The 19,393-nt window shown below is 45.9% G+C and overlaps 4 protein-coding genes across 4 annotated transcripts; 2 read left to right on the forward strand and 2 right to left on the reverse strand.

The window, feature by feature from the left end:
• Positions 1-2,932: 2,932 nt before the first annotated feature.
• Positions 2,933-3,598, reverse strand: ACHE_31155A (uncharacterized protein; the record flags this gene model as incomplete). Its single annotated transcript, XM_043277852.1, has 1 exon — positions 2,933-3,598. One exon carries the CDS (start codon positions 3,596-3,598, stop codon positions 2,933-2,935), a length of 666 nt encoding a protein of 221 aa, XP_043135690.1.
• A 7,553-nt stretch (positions 3,599-11,151) lies between these two features.
• On the forward strand, positions 11,152-11,541 carry ACHE_31156S (uncharacterized protein; the record flags this gene model as incomplete). The annotated part of the gene is made up of 1 exon (XM_043277855.1): positions 11,152-11,541. One exon carries the CDS (start codon positions 11,152-11,154, stop codon positions 11,539-11,541), a length of 390 nt encoding a protein of 129 aa, XP_043135691.1.
• Positions 11,542-13,377: 1,836 nt separating this feature from the next.
• ACHE_31157A (uncharacterized protein) lies at positions 13,378-13,813 on the reverse strand (the record flags this gene model as incomplete). The annotated part of the gene is made up of 2 exons (XM_043277856.1): positions 13,378-13,753; positions 13,806-13,813. 2 exons carry the CDS (start codon positions 13,811-13,813, stop codon positions 13,378-13,380), a joined length of 384 nt encoding a protein of 127 aa, XP_043135692.1.
• A 4,301-nt stretch (positions 13,814-18,114) lies between these two features.
• ACHE_31158S (uncharacterized protein) lies at positions 18,115-18,600 on the forward strand (the record flags this gene model as incomplete). The annotated part of the gene is made up of 1 exon (XM_043277857.1): positions 18,115-18,600. The coding sequence occupies one exon, from the start codon at positions 18,115-18,117 to the stop codon at positions 18,598-18,600; it is 486 nt and encodes a 161-aa protein (XP_043135693.1).
• Between the last annotated feature and the right edge of the window lie 793 nt (positions 18,601-19,393).

Here is a 19,393-nt window from a genome sequence, read left to right on the forward strand (position 1 = left end):
ACACCACCCTAACCGCTCCGGGTATAGTTTACGAAAAACAGGTGGGAACCCTCGAAACTGACCAAGCGAGAATCTGCTCTTCATTGTTCTTCCCTTGGAAACGGGCAGACTATCGCAAAAGAAAATTGCAACTAGTTTGGTCCACATGGCGGAAAGAAGTTTCTATATAGCGTCCAGGTCAATTTATTCGGACATATCTCTTCATTTGGAAATAATTACGAAGGGTTCCATGATACTCGTACGTGGACCTTCAGATAGGCTTAGCATCAGGAGAAGCAACTATAAAAAGATATTGGATAGACTGAATCTTGCTGGAAACCATAGTATCATTCAAGATGAAGAATTTGTTTGTGTCTCTTTCTACCACTGTGGCTCTGCTGTTTCAGCTCTCTTCAGCGGAGCAGACACTGCCGAAAGTTGATTTGGGATATGAGATACACCAGGCTCTCTCCTACAACGTAGGTTATACCAGTTATTTCAAACCAACCAAAGGCTTACCCCAATCGAAAATTTTACAGGAAACTGGTCAGTTTTATCGGTTCACCAACATTCGATATGCTCAGCCTCCGCTCGGCGACCTGCGCTTCGCGGCACCAGTCCCACCGACTGGTCGCAACCCAGTCGTTCAAACTGGCAATGTATCTTACATTTGCCCACAGGCGGGACCGGCTTGGGGAGTAATTTCCAACTCATTTCAATCGGCTTATATATTGAATGATCTATCCCGGTTTAACTACACTCATCTTGCCGAGATGGCCCCAGAAATTCTACCTACATTGATCTCTGAGCTCAACCACGGGACTGCAGTGTCGGAAGATTGCCTATTTCTTGATGTGACGGTGCCTAAGCAGGTCTTCAACCGCTCTATTCGCAGAAGAGTTCCGGTCGTCGTCTGGTAAGGTCCATGCGTGAATCTGGGGATGTGGAGTTAATACTTTCTAGGATTTACGGAGGAGCCTATACCCTAGGTAGCAAAGGTGTCAACCCTGCCGGACTGATCAAAGCTAGCCAATCCAATAATGCTTCTGGAGTTATTCACGTTGCCATGAACTACCGGCTTGGCGCCTTTGGATGGCTTGCAGGACCAACACTCCAGGGTATGGGTGGTGTGTCAAATGCAGGCCTATATGATCAGCGCCTGGCTTTGGAGTGGGTACAGAAGTACATACATCTCTTCGGCGGCGATCCCAATCAAGTCACTGTGATGGGCGAGTCGGCCGGTGGTGGTAGTATTATGCACCAAATTACCGCCTATGGGGGTAATAAGCCCTCGCCATTCCAGCGTGCTATTATTCAGTCTCCTGGCCTAACACCGACGGTCTCGCAGTTTAAACAAGAGAACAAAACACAGACCTTCCTGTCCCTGTTGAATGTCAGCACAATTGAGGAAGCTCGCCGGCTGAGCTCCGACGCTCTTATCAATGCTAATTCCTGGCAAGTTGGCAATGCTTCCTACAGCGATTATGTATGGGGCCCAGTTGTCGATGGCCTCTTTGTGCCTGCCCTTCCTGGAATTTCACTGCTCAATGGTGGTTTCTCGCATAACGTTAGCGTCATGGTGGGTCATAATAAGAACGAGAGTCCTTCATTTACACCACCATGGGCCAACAATACTGCTGCAATTCGAGCTCTGTTTCCCGGCATTGACTTGTCTGTCATCGACTACATCGTGAATACACTATATCCGGCCAACTTCAGCGACCCAGCGATCAGCGCACGGTATAACTCCGGCATCAATCGAACTATCGCCATGGTGAATGAGGAGATATTTACTTGCAACACCAACTATCTCGCTCGCGCCTTCGAAAATGAGACCTACAACTATGAATTTCAAGTTGCACCGGCTCTTCATGGCCAGGATGTTTCCTATACCTACTGGAATGGTGAGGCGACAGACCACTCCACTGGAGTGTCACACATGGTGGCCTCGATTGCGAAGTTAATGCAGGGATATATCACCAACTTCATTGCTACAGGGAATCCGAATGGACCTGGACTGCCTATATTCCCGAAGCAGGGGCACAATGCTACCATGCTCGGTATCGGTGGGAACAGGGCCAATGTCAAGGTGCAGACAGATGACACCGCCAATATGAGGTGTGTTTGGTGGCAAAAAGCTCTGTGGCTCTAAGTTGGACCACAAGTCGTTGGTTGATCCCTCAACAATCCACAGCCAATCTTTTGGTCGCATGTTGACTGGCCGTGGATTATTGTTAACTAAACGAGTTGACACACCATCTTTTTTCTCTTAGTGCTGTTTAACCCATTTTCCTTGCTTCTCATTGTAATTTATCTCATTTGTACAAGATATATATTATTGTTGTATCCTACATATCGCCGTCGATGCGAGGGGCCAGGGTAAATGAAGTGGTACATACATACGTACTTGATTTTCTGGACAGCTCGAAGGCCTTCCCTTTCCGTTTTAGTGCTCACCCCTCGCCGCTTTTTGCTCACTGCGTAGACCTGAGCATGCCCTGAGCACGCCCTGAGCAGCCTGAGCTGATCACTGAGTAGAGACTGAGCAGAGGGTGAGTAGCCTGACGAAGGTAGCCTCAATAAAACGTACCGCGCTAGAGCTTCACCTGTGTCCACTTTCCTTCGTAGCGCTTTTGACCGTCACCGCTTTGACACCCCTCAACATAGCGATGCCACCATCAATGGAACAGGGAATTGAGGTTTCCTGTGTTGGTTGTTCATGACTTCTTCGAATAGACCTTCCTCTTCTTTTCTTTCCTTCAGATTCGATATTCTCGTCGACGGCTACAATAGTTTAGATAGGAATATCAGTTCGTTATTGTCTGCTATTCTACCTAATAGAACAATACAATATATATAACCCAAGTTGCGCAGATGCCAACGCCATCCACCATTCCTCCCACCGAGACAGATAGTATTCGAATATCGATCATCGTTCACAATACCAAGTGATTTAAGAAGAACAGGCCTTGAGCGGGTCCTCCCAGATGGGCAATTCTTTCTCGTCAATCTGCTTGAACTTAATGGGGTGGCAGGCGCTCAGAGTTCCAGTCCGGGCCAAGCCGTCCTTGTTGAAGAAGATGCATCCGTTGTTATTGTTCATGATATACATCCATTGGCGCTCGTCATTCCCATCGCTCAGATGCTTGTCCTCAGTACCGGCTCCGTCACTCTGCTTGTCATTCTTTCTACCGATCCGGAGTTGGAACCGGGCCGCCATGTCATACGAGCCCCCACCGACAATTACTCGGTCGTAGTTGACATTCCACCAGATCTGGCGATTGAAGGGGTCAAGGGCCTGGAACTCGAACCCTTTGGAATAGTCGCGGCAATCCATGTAGAGACGCCAGATTGTGGGTTCGACGTCGTGACTTGCCCGGACTTCTGTGTCCGCGAAGGTAAGGTTCCCATGGACCTCCGAGTAGAGGGCAATGTGGGTGAGGAACGTGAGACCATCGTCGTTGGTGTGCATGGTGTGGTCGTTGCCGCTGCTGGGAAGATCCTGTGCAGCGTGGAGGATGGATTCGGCAGAGCGCAGAATGTCCACGTTGTTTCCGGAGAGGGTCATGGCGTTAGTGAAGGGCACCAGTGCCGAGAGAATGGCGAAGAAGGCCTTCATTTTCTGTTTTTGATTAATGTACTCCGTGGGAAAAGGGAAAAAAAAAAAAAAAACTAGTTTGGGCTTTGGACGAAAGATATAACTACGGAGTAAGTTCTCTGGAAAATATGGGAGCAGGAGTGTGTATAAATAAATACTACTACTACTCACACACCATCCCCATCAGCACCTTATTAATATCACATAGTTGAACCACTGATCGACACGGTGGCTGGCTGAAAGGCAACCTGAAGATTTGCATAGTGTCATGTATGTATGCATGTACGGAGTATGATGAGGGGGCGATGTTTACTCCGGTGCACGCGTCACTCCCTGGGGTCAACTGGCGATCACTCCGGAGTACATATATAAGTCAGGACAGTTTTCCCCCTGTCCTGCTGTCCTGCTGTTTGTTTTTTTGCAGCTTCGCTTCCTTTCCACTAAAAGAACTACATACAGATTATGCGGACCTTTCTGTACGGATTTGTGACATTCTGTTGGAAATGCATTTGACCAGCGCTCTTCTCCCAGGCATGCTGCTGCTGGTCAGCGGCTGCACAGAATCAGTCCTGCCGCCGTCCGACTCCAACATCAGTAAGCATATTGAGGGCATCTTTACTTTTTTGTCAGTAAAAAGCGGTTGCTAATAACATTCAAGACAACGTCCAATCCCTCCTATCAAGCAGCGAGCGCCCATCTCCTATATCAGCAATGGATCTGATTGGATACTGGTCAGGGACTGCGCCATTTTGCGCTGGTGCATGTGGACCTGGTGAAATTGAAGGCAGGAGGAGTGCAACGGGTGATGGAGAACGATGTATCACAGGGTGGAAGGTGTTGTGCCAATCGTAGTTACAGTATTCCTAAATGTTGACATATCTGCATCCTGGTATGTAACAGCATAATTGCTCAAAGAATAGCGTCCAGTCAGCTCAACTCAACCGTGTAATAACTGAAGCTGCAATTAGCAATAACAGCAGTATGCAGTAGCAAAGTAACATGTTGAAACTTCGTCTACATACTTATGCTCCTCATCACCTCACCTTGCACACAGGCTAACAACCTCTCCATTACTTCCTTCACTTTCCCACCCCACTCGGCACTTTGCACCCTGAGCCAAGGTATCAAACAACTATGGCCTTGTGTTAGAACAGTGCGGCCTCCGCAATGCGGAATTGCTGCGCAATGCGGATTTATACATCATTATGCATTGATTATTCATTCATGTACATAACTGTTGGAACCCAGGGTGTAGTGGACATATGGCTCAACCAATGGAATCGCAAAAGAGGTCTGTCTTGCTATATAGCTCCTATCTGGCAATTTTATGAGGGGCAAGCTGACTAATACAAAACAATCGGCAATTTAGATAGTCCACCTCCGAGCTATGGATTCCGACACACCCCCTCAGCTCTACCTGTTTCAGGGAGAGCTGCACAGCCTGGAATCCTTCATTTCTGGTCCTTCTATAGACTGGCCTCTGTCTTCTGCTTGGGCTAGTCAGTTATATGGCTTATATCAGCCATCCTGAGCATCTTAACGAAGTGCTCATGCTTCTGACGAGGGAGTAACTTGGTGAGTCCATCTGCCACCATCTGGCCTGTTGGCACCCATATAACCTTGATTCGACCCTCTCTGACCTCCTGCCTTAACCAGTGTCCATGGATATCGACATGTCGAAGCTTTGTACTGATTTTGGCTTGCTCTGAGGTCAACAGCTCAACTGTCTGTCTGTTGTCACATCGAATCGATATTGTATGATCAGGGTTAAACTGGATCCTGGAAACGAACCGCTTCCACCATTGGAGAGAGCGTGCTGTTTCTGACAAGCCAAGCAGTTCTGCTTCAGTGGTAGAGGTGGTGACCGTGGGTTGTTTTGAAGCTTTCCAATCCACTGGTCCTCCGTACACCTGGCATATATAACCTGCTGAGCTTTTCCGGTCAGGATTATCCCCATATGACGCATCGCTGGCAAATTCAATGGACTCTAATCCGCTGCCAATTCCGAACTCAATGGCCCTAAAACGCGTTGTGTATAGATAACATATCACTCGGTCAACTGCGTTCTGATGCTGTGGGCCTGGATTCATAAGGAATTGAGACAATTTGGCTGCTGCTTTGGCTGCATCTGGTCGTGTGATTGTGGTGGCATACTGTGATGATCCTACTTTCTGCTGGTATAGTTTGATATCTTCTGCTGAAGCTGTTCCTTCATATGGCATCAACTCTTCAACAGGTAATGGCGTATAGACAGGTGCGCGATGTGTGAGGTGGTATCTCATAGCGACACTGCTAATGTATGTATCCTGGCACAGCCATAGCTTATGCTGCTGTCTGTCTCGCAGTATCCGAATATTAAGGAACCACTCTGCTTCACCATGGTCGGTGAGTTCCCAATGTGCCTCGAGGTCTCTCTCAAGCTGTCTTGCTTGATTTCGTACGCTTGGATGGTTTGCAATAAGAATATCATCCACATAGAAGAAGACAATGATGCCTTCCTTCACGAACACACAAGGATCTTCTGGAACGACTTTAAGACCTAGCTTGGTGAGCACCTTTGATGCCTCCTGTTGCCATAGCTTCGGTGAGATCCGTAAGCCATATAGTGCGCAATTGAGCTTCCAGCACTTCCGTGGCTGTTCAAAACCTTGTGGCATCTGTGTGTATATCTCCTTCAGTAGCTTGCTGTTGAGAAAAGCACCAACAGCATCTCGCTGGCGGAGGTCAAGATTAAATGCGGCCACTAAGGCAAAGATCATCCTTGCTGTACGGGCAGCTAATGTAGCTGCTCTCTTCTCTTCAGGACTGATCATCTCAAGGTCTCCACGGGCACAAATTCGAGCCTTTAGCTTCACAAGGTAGCCATCCTGGTTGAACTTATATGCAAAAACCCAGCGTAAGGGTAGGACTTGCTTTGAAACATCCTTTGGCTTCTCAATGATGGTGAACGTTGACTTCTCTGTTAATGTATGAATCTCCCTTGCACATGCTTCCATGAAGCCCTCTGCATGTGGATGCTTAAGCATCTCCTTCCAGTTCTCTGGTGGTGGTGGCAAGTCATCTCGATGACGTTGGATCGGCTTTTCTGTGTATAAGGCAGCTGCGAATGCCCTCAATAGCTCAGGGGGTCCTCAGTCTCAGTAGTGGCATAAGCCACATATTCATGATCCTCCCTGGCCTTCCTTCTTCTACCACCGCTGATGATATTTGATATGTCAATGCCATCATCTCCGCTGCGTGGAGCTTGTAACTCTTGTTGTAGCTGTTGTTCACTGTCGGAGAGTTGTTCCTCTTCCTCATTGACTTGGAGCTCTGGTGTCTGCTCCTGATTATCCAGCTCCTGTGTCTGATGTTCAAGCTGGTCTTCCACCCCCTGAGCAGTGACAGGGCTCAAATCTGTTTCCTGCAGCGTGTTTTGCAGCGCTTCGTACGGTGGAGTAGGTGGTAGTGGGACCTGTTCTTCTGTGGGAAACGCTCCTGGTAAGGTGTCTTGAGGCGAGGCTTGAGGCATGGTTTCTTGAGCCTCATATCTCTTTTCCGGCGTAGCACTTTCCTGAGCTATTATCTCATCTTCCTTCGGAATCTGCACCTTCTGACTGTCAACCGGTTCTTCATGCTGGTCATCTGTATGGTTCCTATTCTGATCCTCCTCGAGTGGTAGTACTGAAGCTGGCATACTAAGGTCCTGTCGAATAGCATCTAGTTGTTGATACTCAGTTAAAATAACTGGTTCTTGCGTGGGGAGGTCAACATCTTGCCAGTACTGCATATCTGGCTTCCACTTCCTCGATTCATCAAAGAAAGCATCTCGTACGACCTCAACTTTCCCTCTGGCTGGGAACCATATCTTCCATATGTTTGAAGCAATATATCCAACTAGGAAACCGATTTCTGCTCTTGGATGGGTCTTCTCTTTGCGTGGAATGCTTCTGATTCGACAGTAGGATAGAGCACCATACACACGAAGGTTTGCAAGGCTTGTTTTCTTCATTCTATCTCCTGCAAACTCATGGCGTGCCTCTTCCCAGGGCACTATCCATCGTTTCTCATCCTTCAGATAAGTGGGGATTCGGTTTAGGATCCATGCTGCAGCGCTAACAAACTCAGGCCATAGTTGTTTTGGTAGCTGGCCACCCTCAATCCGCAGGTGTCGGGCCATTTCAAGTATGACACCCCCTGACCGTTCAGCCGGTCCATTTTGTTCAGGGTGCCCTACAATACTGTGGGAAACAATTATACCACAGTTATTTAGAAAGGCTTCCACATTATCTCCAGCGGACTGCTCATTGTCATAGTGGAATGCTCTGATTGGTAAGTTCCACCAGTTCTTGACCAAAGCAATGAATTTTCTGACAGCTTCTCTACACTCAGACTTGAATGTATGAGTGTATAACCAGTGAAATCGGATGCCTTCAACATAAAAGTGTGTCATCCACTGATGCCCATTATATCCAGGTGAGAACTGAACCAAATCAAAATGGATTCGGCCACACCATCCAAATGTTTGTCCAATAGGACGCCTTGAGATCTGTCTTGGTGCATGAGATAGCTTGCAGACCTCACAAATACTTGTCTCTGTCGATTCTGGCGCGGTCGAATCTGGTAGTTCACCTTTGATTTTAACACCATCAACCATATCAGCTGCTTTCTGTATGACCTGTGGAGCAACATGTCCAAGTCTTCGATGCCATATCTCTGCAGGTGCTTCTGCCACTAGTGGCTGTTCAGATTTTCGGACTGCATGTGCATGACCTGCTGCTGTATAGGGTATATCAAATGCCCACAAGTTCAATGAATCGATTGGCTTAAGGCTAACCACTGGTGTACCATTAGGGTCACGAATGCAATCCCCATCCTCATCCCAACGGCCGCCTTTCTTCTTCAATGCTCCATATGACACAAGGTTGGTATGGAATCCAGGTGAATAGAGGGCATTGCTAAGTGTGATAGCTTTCTCTTTACCAGTTGTCGGGTCCACACCTTGAAGCTTCACTGTACCAAGTCCTTCTACTCTTGTGGTTGAGTCACCAGTCTTCAGGCTCGAACTCGTTGATGTATAGGTGACAAATCTGCTTCGGTCATTGCAGACGTGCATCGATGAGGCATTATCAAGGATCCATCGAGATCTAAGATCCTGGAAGCTCTCTGGAGCACTATTAAGTGCTGCTATATCTGTCGACGTGAAGAAGGATATCTGTGAGGGCAGAGCACTATTGGCTGACTCATTGGGCTTCTCTTCCTTTTGCTGCCTCTCATTATTTTCCTTGACTTTTGTCTCAATCCAGTCTTTCCATTGAGGATCATCCTTAAGGGCCTTATCCACCTTTTGCTTCTTTGCCTTCTGCACCGTCCAGCCCTGTGGGCGTATGGCTTCATTAATTATATAGCAAAGCCAGGGTTTATGTCCTCGGTTACCACAGGGGCACCAGCGCTTAGGGATCGGTGGCTTGTTTCCTTGCTTCTGTGGTGGTTTCTGCAGCTGGTCTGTTTCTGCCTCTTCAAAGTCCTGGAATGTCGAAAATGATGCTTTTGAGATAGTACTGGTTGGTTTCTGTGGCACCATCTCTTGGTAGAACCCTCGGAAGTTTTCAATCAGATCTCGAGTCTCCCAATCCTCATGGTTCATTATGATTGACTCATACTTCGCCTGCCACCAGGTAGGCAAGACGTCTTTCACTGCACGAAGGAAATCCTTGTTCGCACTCTTCACTTCAGGCAAATCTAAACTAACTGCTTGTTCCCTCAGAGTATTCCAGTCGGCTAGCCAGTGATTAATGTCAACGCCCTTTCTAGGCGGAGATGATGAGAACCACTTCCACTGAGCACGGATATCTTCCTCATATGCATTCGATCGGGCAAATCGAGTTGTGAGATAAACCAAACGTTCATACGGAGTCTCATAGTCAAGCAGGGAGGCATGGTGAATTGGATCAAGGTTAGTGATGATCCATTCGTTCACAGCATCCAAGCCCTTTGCCTGCTGCTCCCACTCCGCTAGATCAAGCTTATAGATGTCAAGCCGATCTCTCCATTCACGCTTAACACTCTCAGATCCACCTTCTGGGTATTGAGGCCTCTTCGGCTTGCGCATTGGCTGCTCGAGGTAATCTTCCTCAATCTGTGGGTTTACTAGGTCCCACACCTTCTTCTGGCGAGCAAATAGCTTCACTCTTGCAAACCAGTTTCTCCATTGAGGAGAGTCCTTCAGTTTATCGCCCTTCATGGCGGAGACCACACTGTTTGACTCCATGGTTTTATGAATCCACTCTGTTTTGTAGGGGTTCAGTTGCTCGTTGCTCAACTTGCTCAGGGGTAATTGTCCTATAACACTCGCTACCACAAGCCTATGTGTATAGCTTCAAAACTGACGATTTCGGCGGCGAACCGGGCTCATAACTGTTGGAACCCAGGGTGTAGTGGACATATGGCTCAACCAATGGAATCGCAAAAGAGGTCTGTCTTGCTATATAGCTCCTATCTGGCAATTTTATGAGGGGCAAGCTGACTAATACAAAACAATCGGCAATTTAGATAGTCCACCTCCGAGCTATGGATTCCGACAAATCGTTAGTATGGCGGGCAATGAATTTGGACGTGTCCTCGTGATCAGGTGACCAGAGGTCACCTGACTTCGAGGTGGTTCTTGTCGGAATCCATAGCTCGGAGGTGGACTATCTAAATTGCCGATTGTTTTGTATTAGTCAGCTTGCCCCTCATAAAATTGCCAGATAGGAGCTATATAGCAAGACAGACCTCTTTTGAGATTCCATTGGTTGAGCCATATGTCCACTACACCCTGGGTTCCAACACGATTCTTCCTTCCTTCAACGAGTTCTTTTTGTACATATCTATATACTAGATAGTAAGGCTTCGGCCTATTACATCCAGTCAATCCAGCACAATACAGGGTTTACCTGACTTTTACAGCTGGTATTGGCGAGACTCTCCTAAAGAAGCCTAAAAGTAGCATACACAGCAAGGCCAAAGACATTCAGGCTGTCTGCAACGCAGCCCGGAGACTGCTTCGACTTGAGCAACCAACTAGAGTACGTGGCACGATTGGCCTGCTTGCTGAGGACTTCGCCGGCGCGCCGCCTACAACAACTGCTGATGACCTCCTAGAGGTAAGATCCATTGAATAAGTTGGCTGTATTGCTGCTGACCAGATTTGCAAGCATCCTTTTCTACAGACCAGCGCGGTGCCATGGTGCCTTCGCCCTGTTAATACACTTTGTACAATTGCTCAGAGTAAAAAGCAATGTACAGAGACTGTCTAGAGAGGTTGGGCTGGGTCTTGGGGTGCAGCTCAAGGCAGTCAAGCCACATAGCCAGTGAACTACCTGATCCTTTTTCTTTGTGAACAAGGTTTATGGAGCCGTTTTGCCTTGAGTAATTATTGATCTTTTAAGTTGATTAAATCTTTCATCAAAAAACTCGGCTGTAGTACTCCTAGTAACGTGTTTAACATGGAACCAATGGCCACTGAAACAGTACACGTCTTAGGCTCGCCCCACTCAAATGGTCTTCTATAAGTACTTAAGGAACACCCGTTCCTCCATAGTTATTCCACAAAGATGGAAGCCTCTCAGGCCCCAGCATCTCCCCACGAAAATGTTTCTGTGAATCGGGCCAACACATTACGTTCTATCGAAACCAGATATGAGCAGATGCTCCTTGATGAAGTTCCCTGGTACTTAAACCTAGTTGCTGAGTTTGCACACTGGGCGCTCCTTGCTGGGTATCTGGTTATTCCCGGCACATTTACTTCACTTCAGAAATCGGATGCTCTAGAGAAGAGTCTGGACAAGACTGAGGCTGGTAAAGCCATCCTCAATACCATCCAGAATCCCCCGCTTGTAGCAATTGCAGTGTTTCTCTTTGTCCTCGGTGCCGTATTGACTGCCTGGCTTTTCTGGGAGCGAAAAAACAACTATATATGGCTCATCAACCGCCTGTTTATGTAAGTGACACTCAAGCACCAATATGGGTAACTGTACTCAACTGAGTTGCCCTTTACAGTCCAACACTTCTCAATGCTACAGCAGGGCTGGTCACATCACTTGTCAATATTTACACGGCAAGGGAAGGAAATTGGTCAATTATGGCATTATTGACCATTATCACCACCGGCCTTTCTGCTTCAGGGTTTCTGGCTTTGGTTATAATTTACAGGTGTGGAAAACTCGTGAAAATAAAACAGGAGCATGATTTTGAGGTTAGTGCTGGCTTCCACAGAGTGATGCCATAGAAGGATGCTATTTGCACTGTTGAGGTTCAGTCAACAGGCATTCTAAGCCATAGTGGACTGTTGGAGTGTGGACTTAATTTTTTTTTCGTACTTGTGTTTGTGTCACAGGCTGCGCCTGTAGAATAAATGATATGTTATCTGGAGGAATGATGGGAGTGGTTATCTGACTACGTACCCCGCAGAAGGTACTTTTGTATATAAAAGACTGTCCGATCGGACATCTGTTCTTCTCTTCTTCAACGGAATCTCTTGTATGATAGCTAGTCATTAGCACTGTGGGCTTAGCCCTTAACAGTTTGTAACAACCTGCAGTGGATATGATATGAAACTAGAGACGATTGGATTGTTGAGAGAAGCGCTGAGCTCGCCTTATAGTTAACTAGTAATCTATGGTATGGCCACAGTGGCATCCAAGGCGTTGCTAGTTGGACCGACTATTTATCCAACCGATGCCTGTGGCGAAATGTGGCCCATCCCGTAATTATGTATCTTACTTCTTATTGCATTGATTATGGAAAGAGACCGGACACGTACTCCGTACTCCGTATTAATTTCAAGCAAAAGACCATGAATGGAGATCAGTGCCCACAATTATCAGGATTCGGCTGAACCGAACTGTCGGGTCAGGGGTTGGCGAAGCACTTGTGCTGCAAAACTCTTGAGCTCCACCTACATAACAGTAAACTTTAAGGTAAAGAATGCGGACCCATTCAATTTCACAGCTACACAGTGTCGCTAAGCAGGAATATCCAATCAGCAAATAGACAGCAGGGTTTCACTCTGTATGAAAGTTGATTGGACGGGTTTGTCGGGCCGGGCGCTGTCAAACTTTGTTGGGCGAATATACCTCTAGCTTTGAACGCCACCGGTGGATTATATGTTGGAAACAAGCGACCAACACTAATCTGAATCTGGAATTTGGGGGATGATCGTCAGTGTTGCCAAAAGTACGAACCGCAGATTAACCGTCAAAACCACATCTTCCTATCCTAGACTTGAGGCTAATAACATCCGAGGACAATGGATCAGAATATTTTGGGTACAACCAAACCGCTCACACTTACAGTGGCAAACCAACATGTTTGTTCAAGCTCAATTAGGGTAATGATATGGCGGGAGCATGTGTATGATAGGATCAAGTATGGCGCTGATGAGAGAATGGCCCTCATCCATGACCACGCTCTGTTCACAACCATGGCTATGATACATCTTGTCCCATTAATTACCTCTTCTTAATTGTCTCTACTTCTCTATATCACATATAAATCTATTCCCATATAGATCTGCCCATTGTGACTAGTGTCGCGATGAAGGCAGCTAGGGAATTTGAAATAAAGAAAAGAGCAAGGTGTCACGGGCTCAGCTAAGGTAATGGAACATCCAACTCATTGGCTCTACCTAGTTAGCAATCGACGAATAATTGACATGAGGAAGGAAGACAGGAGGTAACGCCGTAGTGATCAACAAAACAAACAACTGCACCTCACATGGAATACAGCAATGTGAGCAGGTCGTCCCACAAGGGAGATCAGTGAACATATAGTATACCATATCAAGGCCGCCGAAAGGCAATAGGACTAGGTCGGCCCTCTTGGCTTGGGAATTTGCCAAACCTCTCCATTGCTATCCGTTCTCGTTTGACAATTTCATCCACAGTCTCAGACAGGTTGCCAATAGTATCAGCAATCTGATTGGTCTTTGCATTAAGGCTTTTGACCGCCAGAGATGTGCTGACCACTTCTGCAGATAAGCGTTTAATGGCAGATGACATGCCCTTTACACTGGAATAAAGCATCTGAACCGTAGCCGAGGGGCCCTGGATGTTTATTGGAAGGCTATCGATGGCCATAGAGAGATTGTCCATAGGGAAAAACCCATCACCATTGTCATGCATGAAATCGGGGGATGAATGTTGGCTTTCAGCCTCACTACTCTTGTCTTAGCCATCATAAACATAGCAAAGCTCAGCGTCTATCATACTTAAACATGTCCGAAGGATCAATACTTGTCTGATAGGCTCTACCAATGATGTTGGTCAGTTGGCATAATGTGTATTTGCCAAGACTTAAACTCACTCGTTTGGCCAACTTCCCACATCTGGAAGAAAATCACTTCCGAAGTTATAGGGATTATTAGATTCATCCAGCTCTGCGGAAAGTCCTTGCATTGGATATTCTTGTATCACTCCACTTGCTCCCATAGTAGACTGCGACACGATCCGCAAAATATCCAAATTATACATATCCAAATCCGCAAATTTGCGGATTTGGATAGCATTTGACATCCTCATATCCGTGCGGATATGGATTTGGATAGCATTTGCTATCCGCATGTGGATTTGGATATCCATGTGGATATGTAAACAGTGCAAATTTGACGAATCTGTGTCTACATAATTTATGCGATCCTTGGCAGTATTAAATGGTATTGTAGTTGTAAGAAAGTCTACTGGTTGAATAATTCACATTTGTTGATATTGGATCGAAGAGAACTTTTGTCATAACTCAATTTATTGTAATTCTTCTAATAGGAACTAGTATCTATCAATTTCAAAGCCAGCTGGCATCTTTGGCTGTTTCCGAACTCTTCTTGAACGTGCCTGCATACTACTCTTTTCTTCTGGTATATTAGGTAGAGGATGATCACCATCATCATCATCAAGCTCATGGTCTATCTCATCCCTTGGCTCAGAAGAAATGCTTCTGCATCGTTTCCCTAGGGCACGCTCACTAGGTGCTGCAGGCTGTGAGTTATATAGTATATCATCTTCCTCATTGTCGCTTATTGGTTCCAAATCTTCCTGGGGCTGAGAGAGGGCTTTTTCCTCCTCAATGCCTGTAATTTCACCAGCTGAGAGATACTCTTTTATCAAATCTAGCTCCTCTTGTTTAATCTCAAACTTTGATGTGCACATATACATCATCAGATCCTTGATTGTATCAGATTTGAGGTTTCCTCGACGATAATGACAGATATCACGAGCAGAGTTAAAGAGGCGCTCAACACCAGCACCACTAGCTGGGATAGAAAGGATATCCCGAGCAAGGCTTGATAGTGCTGGAAATTCAAGCTCATGCTCTTTCCAGAAGAGTCTTGGAGGAGTATAAACAAGACCTGCTATTAGTGTTAGTCATAATCATCCAAGACATAAAATAAGCACTGACCTCTCTCTAGATATTGTGTAAGCTCATCATTATTCTTTCTTGTTTGTGAATGCTGAGATCTGGGGGTTGTAGAGTTAAGTAGCATCTCAAGCTCAGAAGTAGGGCTTGTAGATGGTTGATGCATTGACAGTATGTGCTTATCAGAAAGCTGCTTTTTATACCGCTCAAGATAGTTGTCAAGGCTATTGCGGTATCGTGCACAATAGTCAATTGTATCATCCTCCCAATCCTTAGTGGAAAAGAACTGAAGCTTGTTTGATGGAGCCATAATTGTGCTAATTGCGAAGATATCACCATGGAGCTCATTATCTGTATTACCATAGTAATCAGAGAGCTTAGACCGCGCTGCTTCTAGTGCATCAAGCATTGTCTTCTTCCAGGGGACTTTCTTGCGCTGAAGCTGCTGTATAGATGCCTCAAGGTGGTCAAACAGCTTATTGTAAATGCCAAAGATCAGATGAACAGTAACATCCTTTGTCTTTGAAAGGGCAGTGGTGAATTGAAAGAAAGGCTGGGTAACCCAAAGAAGATACTCAATTTGGCGCCATTCCTCCTTATTGAGCTTGAAATGGAGATATTGATGCATCATACAGTATTCATCGAAAATAGGCTGCAGTTGTTTGGCACGGCGAAGCATCAAAAATGTAGAATTCCAGCGTGTACGAACATCTTGGTAAGGAACAAGCTTTGGCTGTTTGGTCTGAAGATCTAGGAATGCTTCCCGGCGCTGTGGACTTGCATTGATAAAGATAGCAAGGCTCCGAACCTTTCAATACTGTTAGTAGTTATTAGATATTAGGGTAGAGGATAAGAGCATATTATACCTTGTTTAATGTGTCTGCAATCTCCTTTGTCTGATATCTTGTATGAAGGGAGTGTGTACATGCATCTGACCATTCTGTCTCTGTTGTATCGTTGACTGGGTTTGCTTTCATTTTCCCAAGGAGCTGATTCAAGCTCAGCTGAATAACATGTGCAATGCATGGAACCCGGATAATAATGGTATCACTATTAAGATTTTGTGCCTGAACAGATGCTTGAATGCTTGACATCATGGTGTTATTGTTCGATGCATTATCAGTTGTGATTGATAGCACACGGTCAGTGACATTATGCTCCTGGAGAATATTGAAGAGGACTGAGCTTAGATTACTGCCAGTATGGGTTCCATAAAGCGGCTCAAAGCCAAGAAGGATCTCACAGTAGTTCCATTCCTGATCAATAAAATAGCCAGTGATTGCCATAAATGCTTGGCAAAAGGGAGATGTCCAGCAGTCAAGTGCAATTGAAAGCTTCCCTCCTGGTGGAAGCCTCTGGAGCAGCTTTTGTTGTCGTTCTTTAACCATTGTGTGTAGATGGCGTCGAATAGTTGTGGTGGAAGGGATATCTGGTCTTGATGGGGCAAGCTGTGCAAGTTCAACAAGGTCCTTAAATTCAGGATGCTCAACAATACGGAAGGGAAGCCGTGCAATAGTGATGAAATTAAGCAGCTTTTCCATCCATAGATCTGGGGTAAACACTCTCTTGGCGGATAAATGTGACTAGAAATTATTAACATTATTAGTGTTCTTAAAGTAAGAAAAAGAATTATATCAGCACTTAGCCTTACTGAGTCCTGTAGAAGCTGATCAACACCTCGCTTTCTTGGTATTAGACTGCGACAGCCAGATCCTTTGAGGTGTGCTTGCATTGGAGATGATCCTGCACGGCGATGATGTGGGTGAACAAGGATATTATGGCAGCGTTTACACATGACCTTTGGCTCGCCAGTCTTTTCATGTGCAACTTGTTCAAATTGCTCCCAGCATTTGGATGATTTTCTACCATCCCAATGTATTGTATTCCTCACCTCCCTCTTTGATCCAAAGTCTGTTTTTAACCACCATTCAACAAAGTCGGTTTTTGCCATATTGCTGTAAAGAATCCAATTCTGGCGGAATTTAGGACCAACCCGAGCAAGAGTATCAGGAGCACGAGGTCGTGGTGGTGGAAAAGTGAAGTCTGAATCAGGTGCAGAAAGGATGGTTTGCTGACTATCAGAGAATGGTTGTATAATGTCTGATTGAAGAAAGTTGTCACAACCTGGCTTCTCTCGTGTCGTACCTAGGGTTCTAGCTAGTTGTATTTCGAGACTGGACACTTACCCTAAGTGTCTCCCAAGTAATCGTATGCTCAATGCCCCTCCGGGTCCGGTCCGGTATGTCGTATGCGTTGATGGGTATATCGCCCCCTCCAGGCTCCGTAAGATAATCAACAAGTAGAAACGGTAAAGGTAATCGAATGGAGAAACAAGGCCAACCGAGTACGTATACTGGGTTGTTGGTTAAGTGCGGACGAGTCAGAAACTAGAAGGTAACCAATGCTGATTGACTTGTATTGATCGCGAAGAACTAAGCTAAGTACATGAATGAGTGTTCTTATATATCCTCCCTTTTCCTGGTATGATGTTTTCATAGTATACTTGTATACCTATACCAGGCTGATGGTATAACATCCGTCTTGTATATTAGTATACTCCTTTCATATCACGTGAAACACGTGATCATCAGGTGCCAACACGCCGAATATCTGATGAGGATCTATCGGACAAATAGTTGGCCCGATTACCGAGGCCAGGGGATCTTTATATAGGTCGATATTTACACGTATTTAGATAGTCAAGCACTCAAGCACTTGTTCTACGTGTGGTTACCATAGACTTCAATATTATTCCCTTCGGCGTATAATATACTCTCCATCTTCTGTACGCCATATAGCCTCGTGCAGTCGGATTATCGGCTCCCGATTCCCCGAACCTGAGCTACCCGCTTCAATATCAATTTGATCCCTGTTCCTTCTTGCATATTCTCCATGAGCTGTTATCCAATGAGCCTGTCTTAACTCTGTATCATCACGTGAGGCTGATACAGTGAGTTCTGTAACATTACCTCCCCCTCTTTCAGGCTTTCGTCCTCGAAAGTCATAAAGCTGCGGCAGTTTCCAGGTAAGCGCTGAGGTGTTCAACTTCTTTTTCTTTCTTCATGTCATGACTCATCATGTCAGTTGAATACCGCAATCGTCTGAGGCTGGCTGATCGGATTTATCGTGAAGGCGAGATATCTTTTCCTTGTAAGCGTTGTTCGAAAATGAGTGAGAGACGCCCTGTCGAGTGCAAGCGAATTCCTTCTACCCAGAAATGTGGCCATTGTGTCCGTTCTGGTCGCAAATGCGAGCGTGATGTTCATGCAGAGTCTGAGTGGAAACGAATCGATCGCGAGAGAGAGCGTATTGCTAGTCAGCTTGAAGAGGCTGAGCGTCAGTCCGATGAGTTGTTAATGAAAGTGATGCGTCTTCGCAAACAGAAGCGTTTTCTTGAATCGCGGAATTTGAAAATGCTGGATAATGATTTCGGTGCGCTGGAAGGAATGGGAGAAGAGTCTTCTGTGCCTGATGAAGATCTTCAGGAATTTGAGCGCCTTCTTGATGCAGAGGCAGCTCAACTTGCTGCGACATCAAACAATCCTAGTTTGACTCAGATGATGAATTCTCCTTCCTTCTGGGAGAACTTCGATTCTGCTGTCGCTGGTGGTATTCCTTCACCAACTGGTGGCAACCAGTCAAGTTCGCGATAGGTTCCCATGTGTTCTCAGAGGTATCGTACCCTTTCCATTTGATCAGGTAACATGGTCGTCCATTGACTTGTCGGTAATCCAGTACTCGTTCCACTTCATATTCATCATCGTTGCTTTCGATTTCGATGTTTTCCGTTGGTATGGCGTTTTTCGGTGCTGGTTCCAATAGCGAGATGTGAAATATTGGATGTATGCGCTTCATTGATTTCGGTAGTTTCAAGCGATAATTTACTGGTCCTGTTTTTTCTTCAATGGTGAAAGGTCCAATCTTCTGGTGATCGAGCTTTTGACTTGGTCGCTTCGTTTTGATATTTCTGCGGAGTAGGAATACTTTCTCCCCCTTTTAAGGTAGGTCCCTCTCCGTGGTGCTTGTCGTAATATATAGCCGCTCGTAGGTTCATGAAGTCAATGCCTCTTGACAGTTGGTGGTGTAAGTTCTTCAGCTTTTGAACTGTCTCGTTTGCTGCTTCTGATGTGGACTCTTGTGGTCGTGGCTTTTCATATAGCACTGGGTGGTATCCATAATTGGCGTAAAATGGCGTTACTTTGAGTGTTGAATGCTCTGCATTGTTGTATGCAAACTGTGCCATGGGTAGGAATCTAACCCAATCATCTTGTTCATAGTTGATGTAGTGCCGTAGGTATTGCTCAATCGTTTGGTTGGTTCGTTCAGTTTGACCATTTGCTTGTGGGTGGTAGGCTGTGGTGAGGCGGTGCTCTATACCCATCAAGTTCGTGAGTGTCGTCCAAAATTTTGAAGTGAACAGCTTGTCTCGGTCTGATGTGATCTTCT

This window comes from Aspergillus chevalieri, chromosome 3, assembly GCF_016861735.1.
Source record: "Aspergillus chevalieri M1 DNA, chromosome 3, nearly complete sequence".
Classification (NCBI taxonomy): Eukaryota; Fungi; Ascomycota; class Eurotiomycetes; order Eurotiales; family Aspergillaceae; genus Aspergillus; species Aspergillus chevalieri.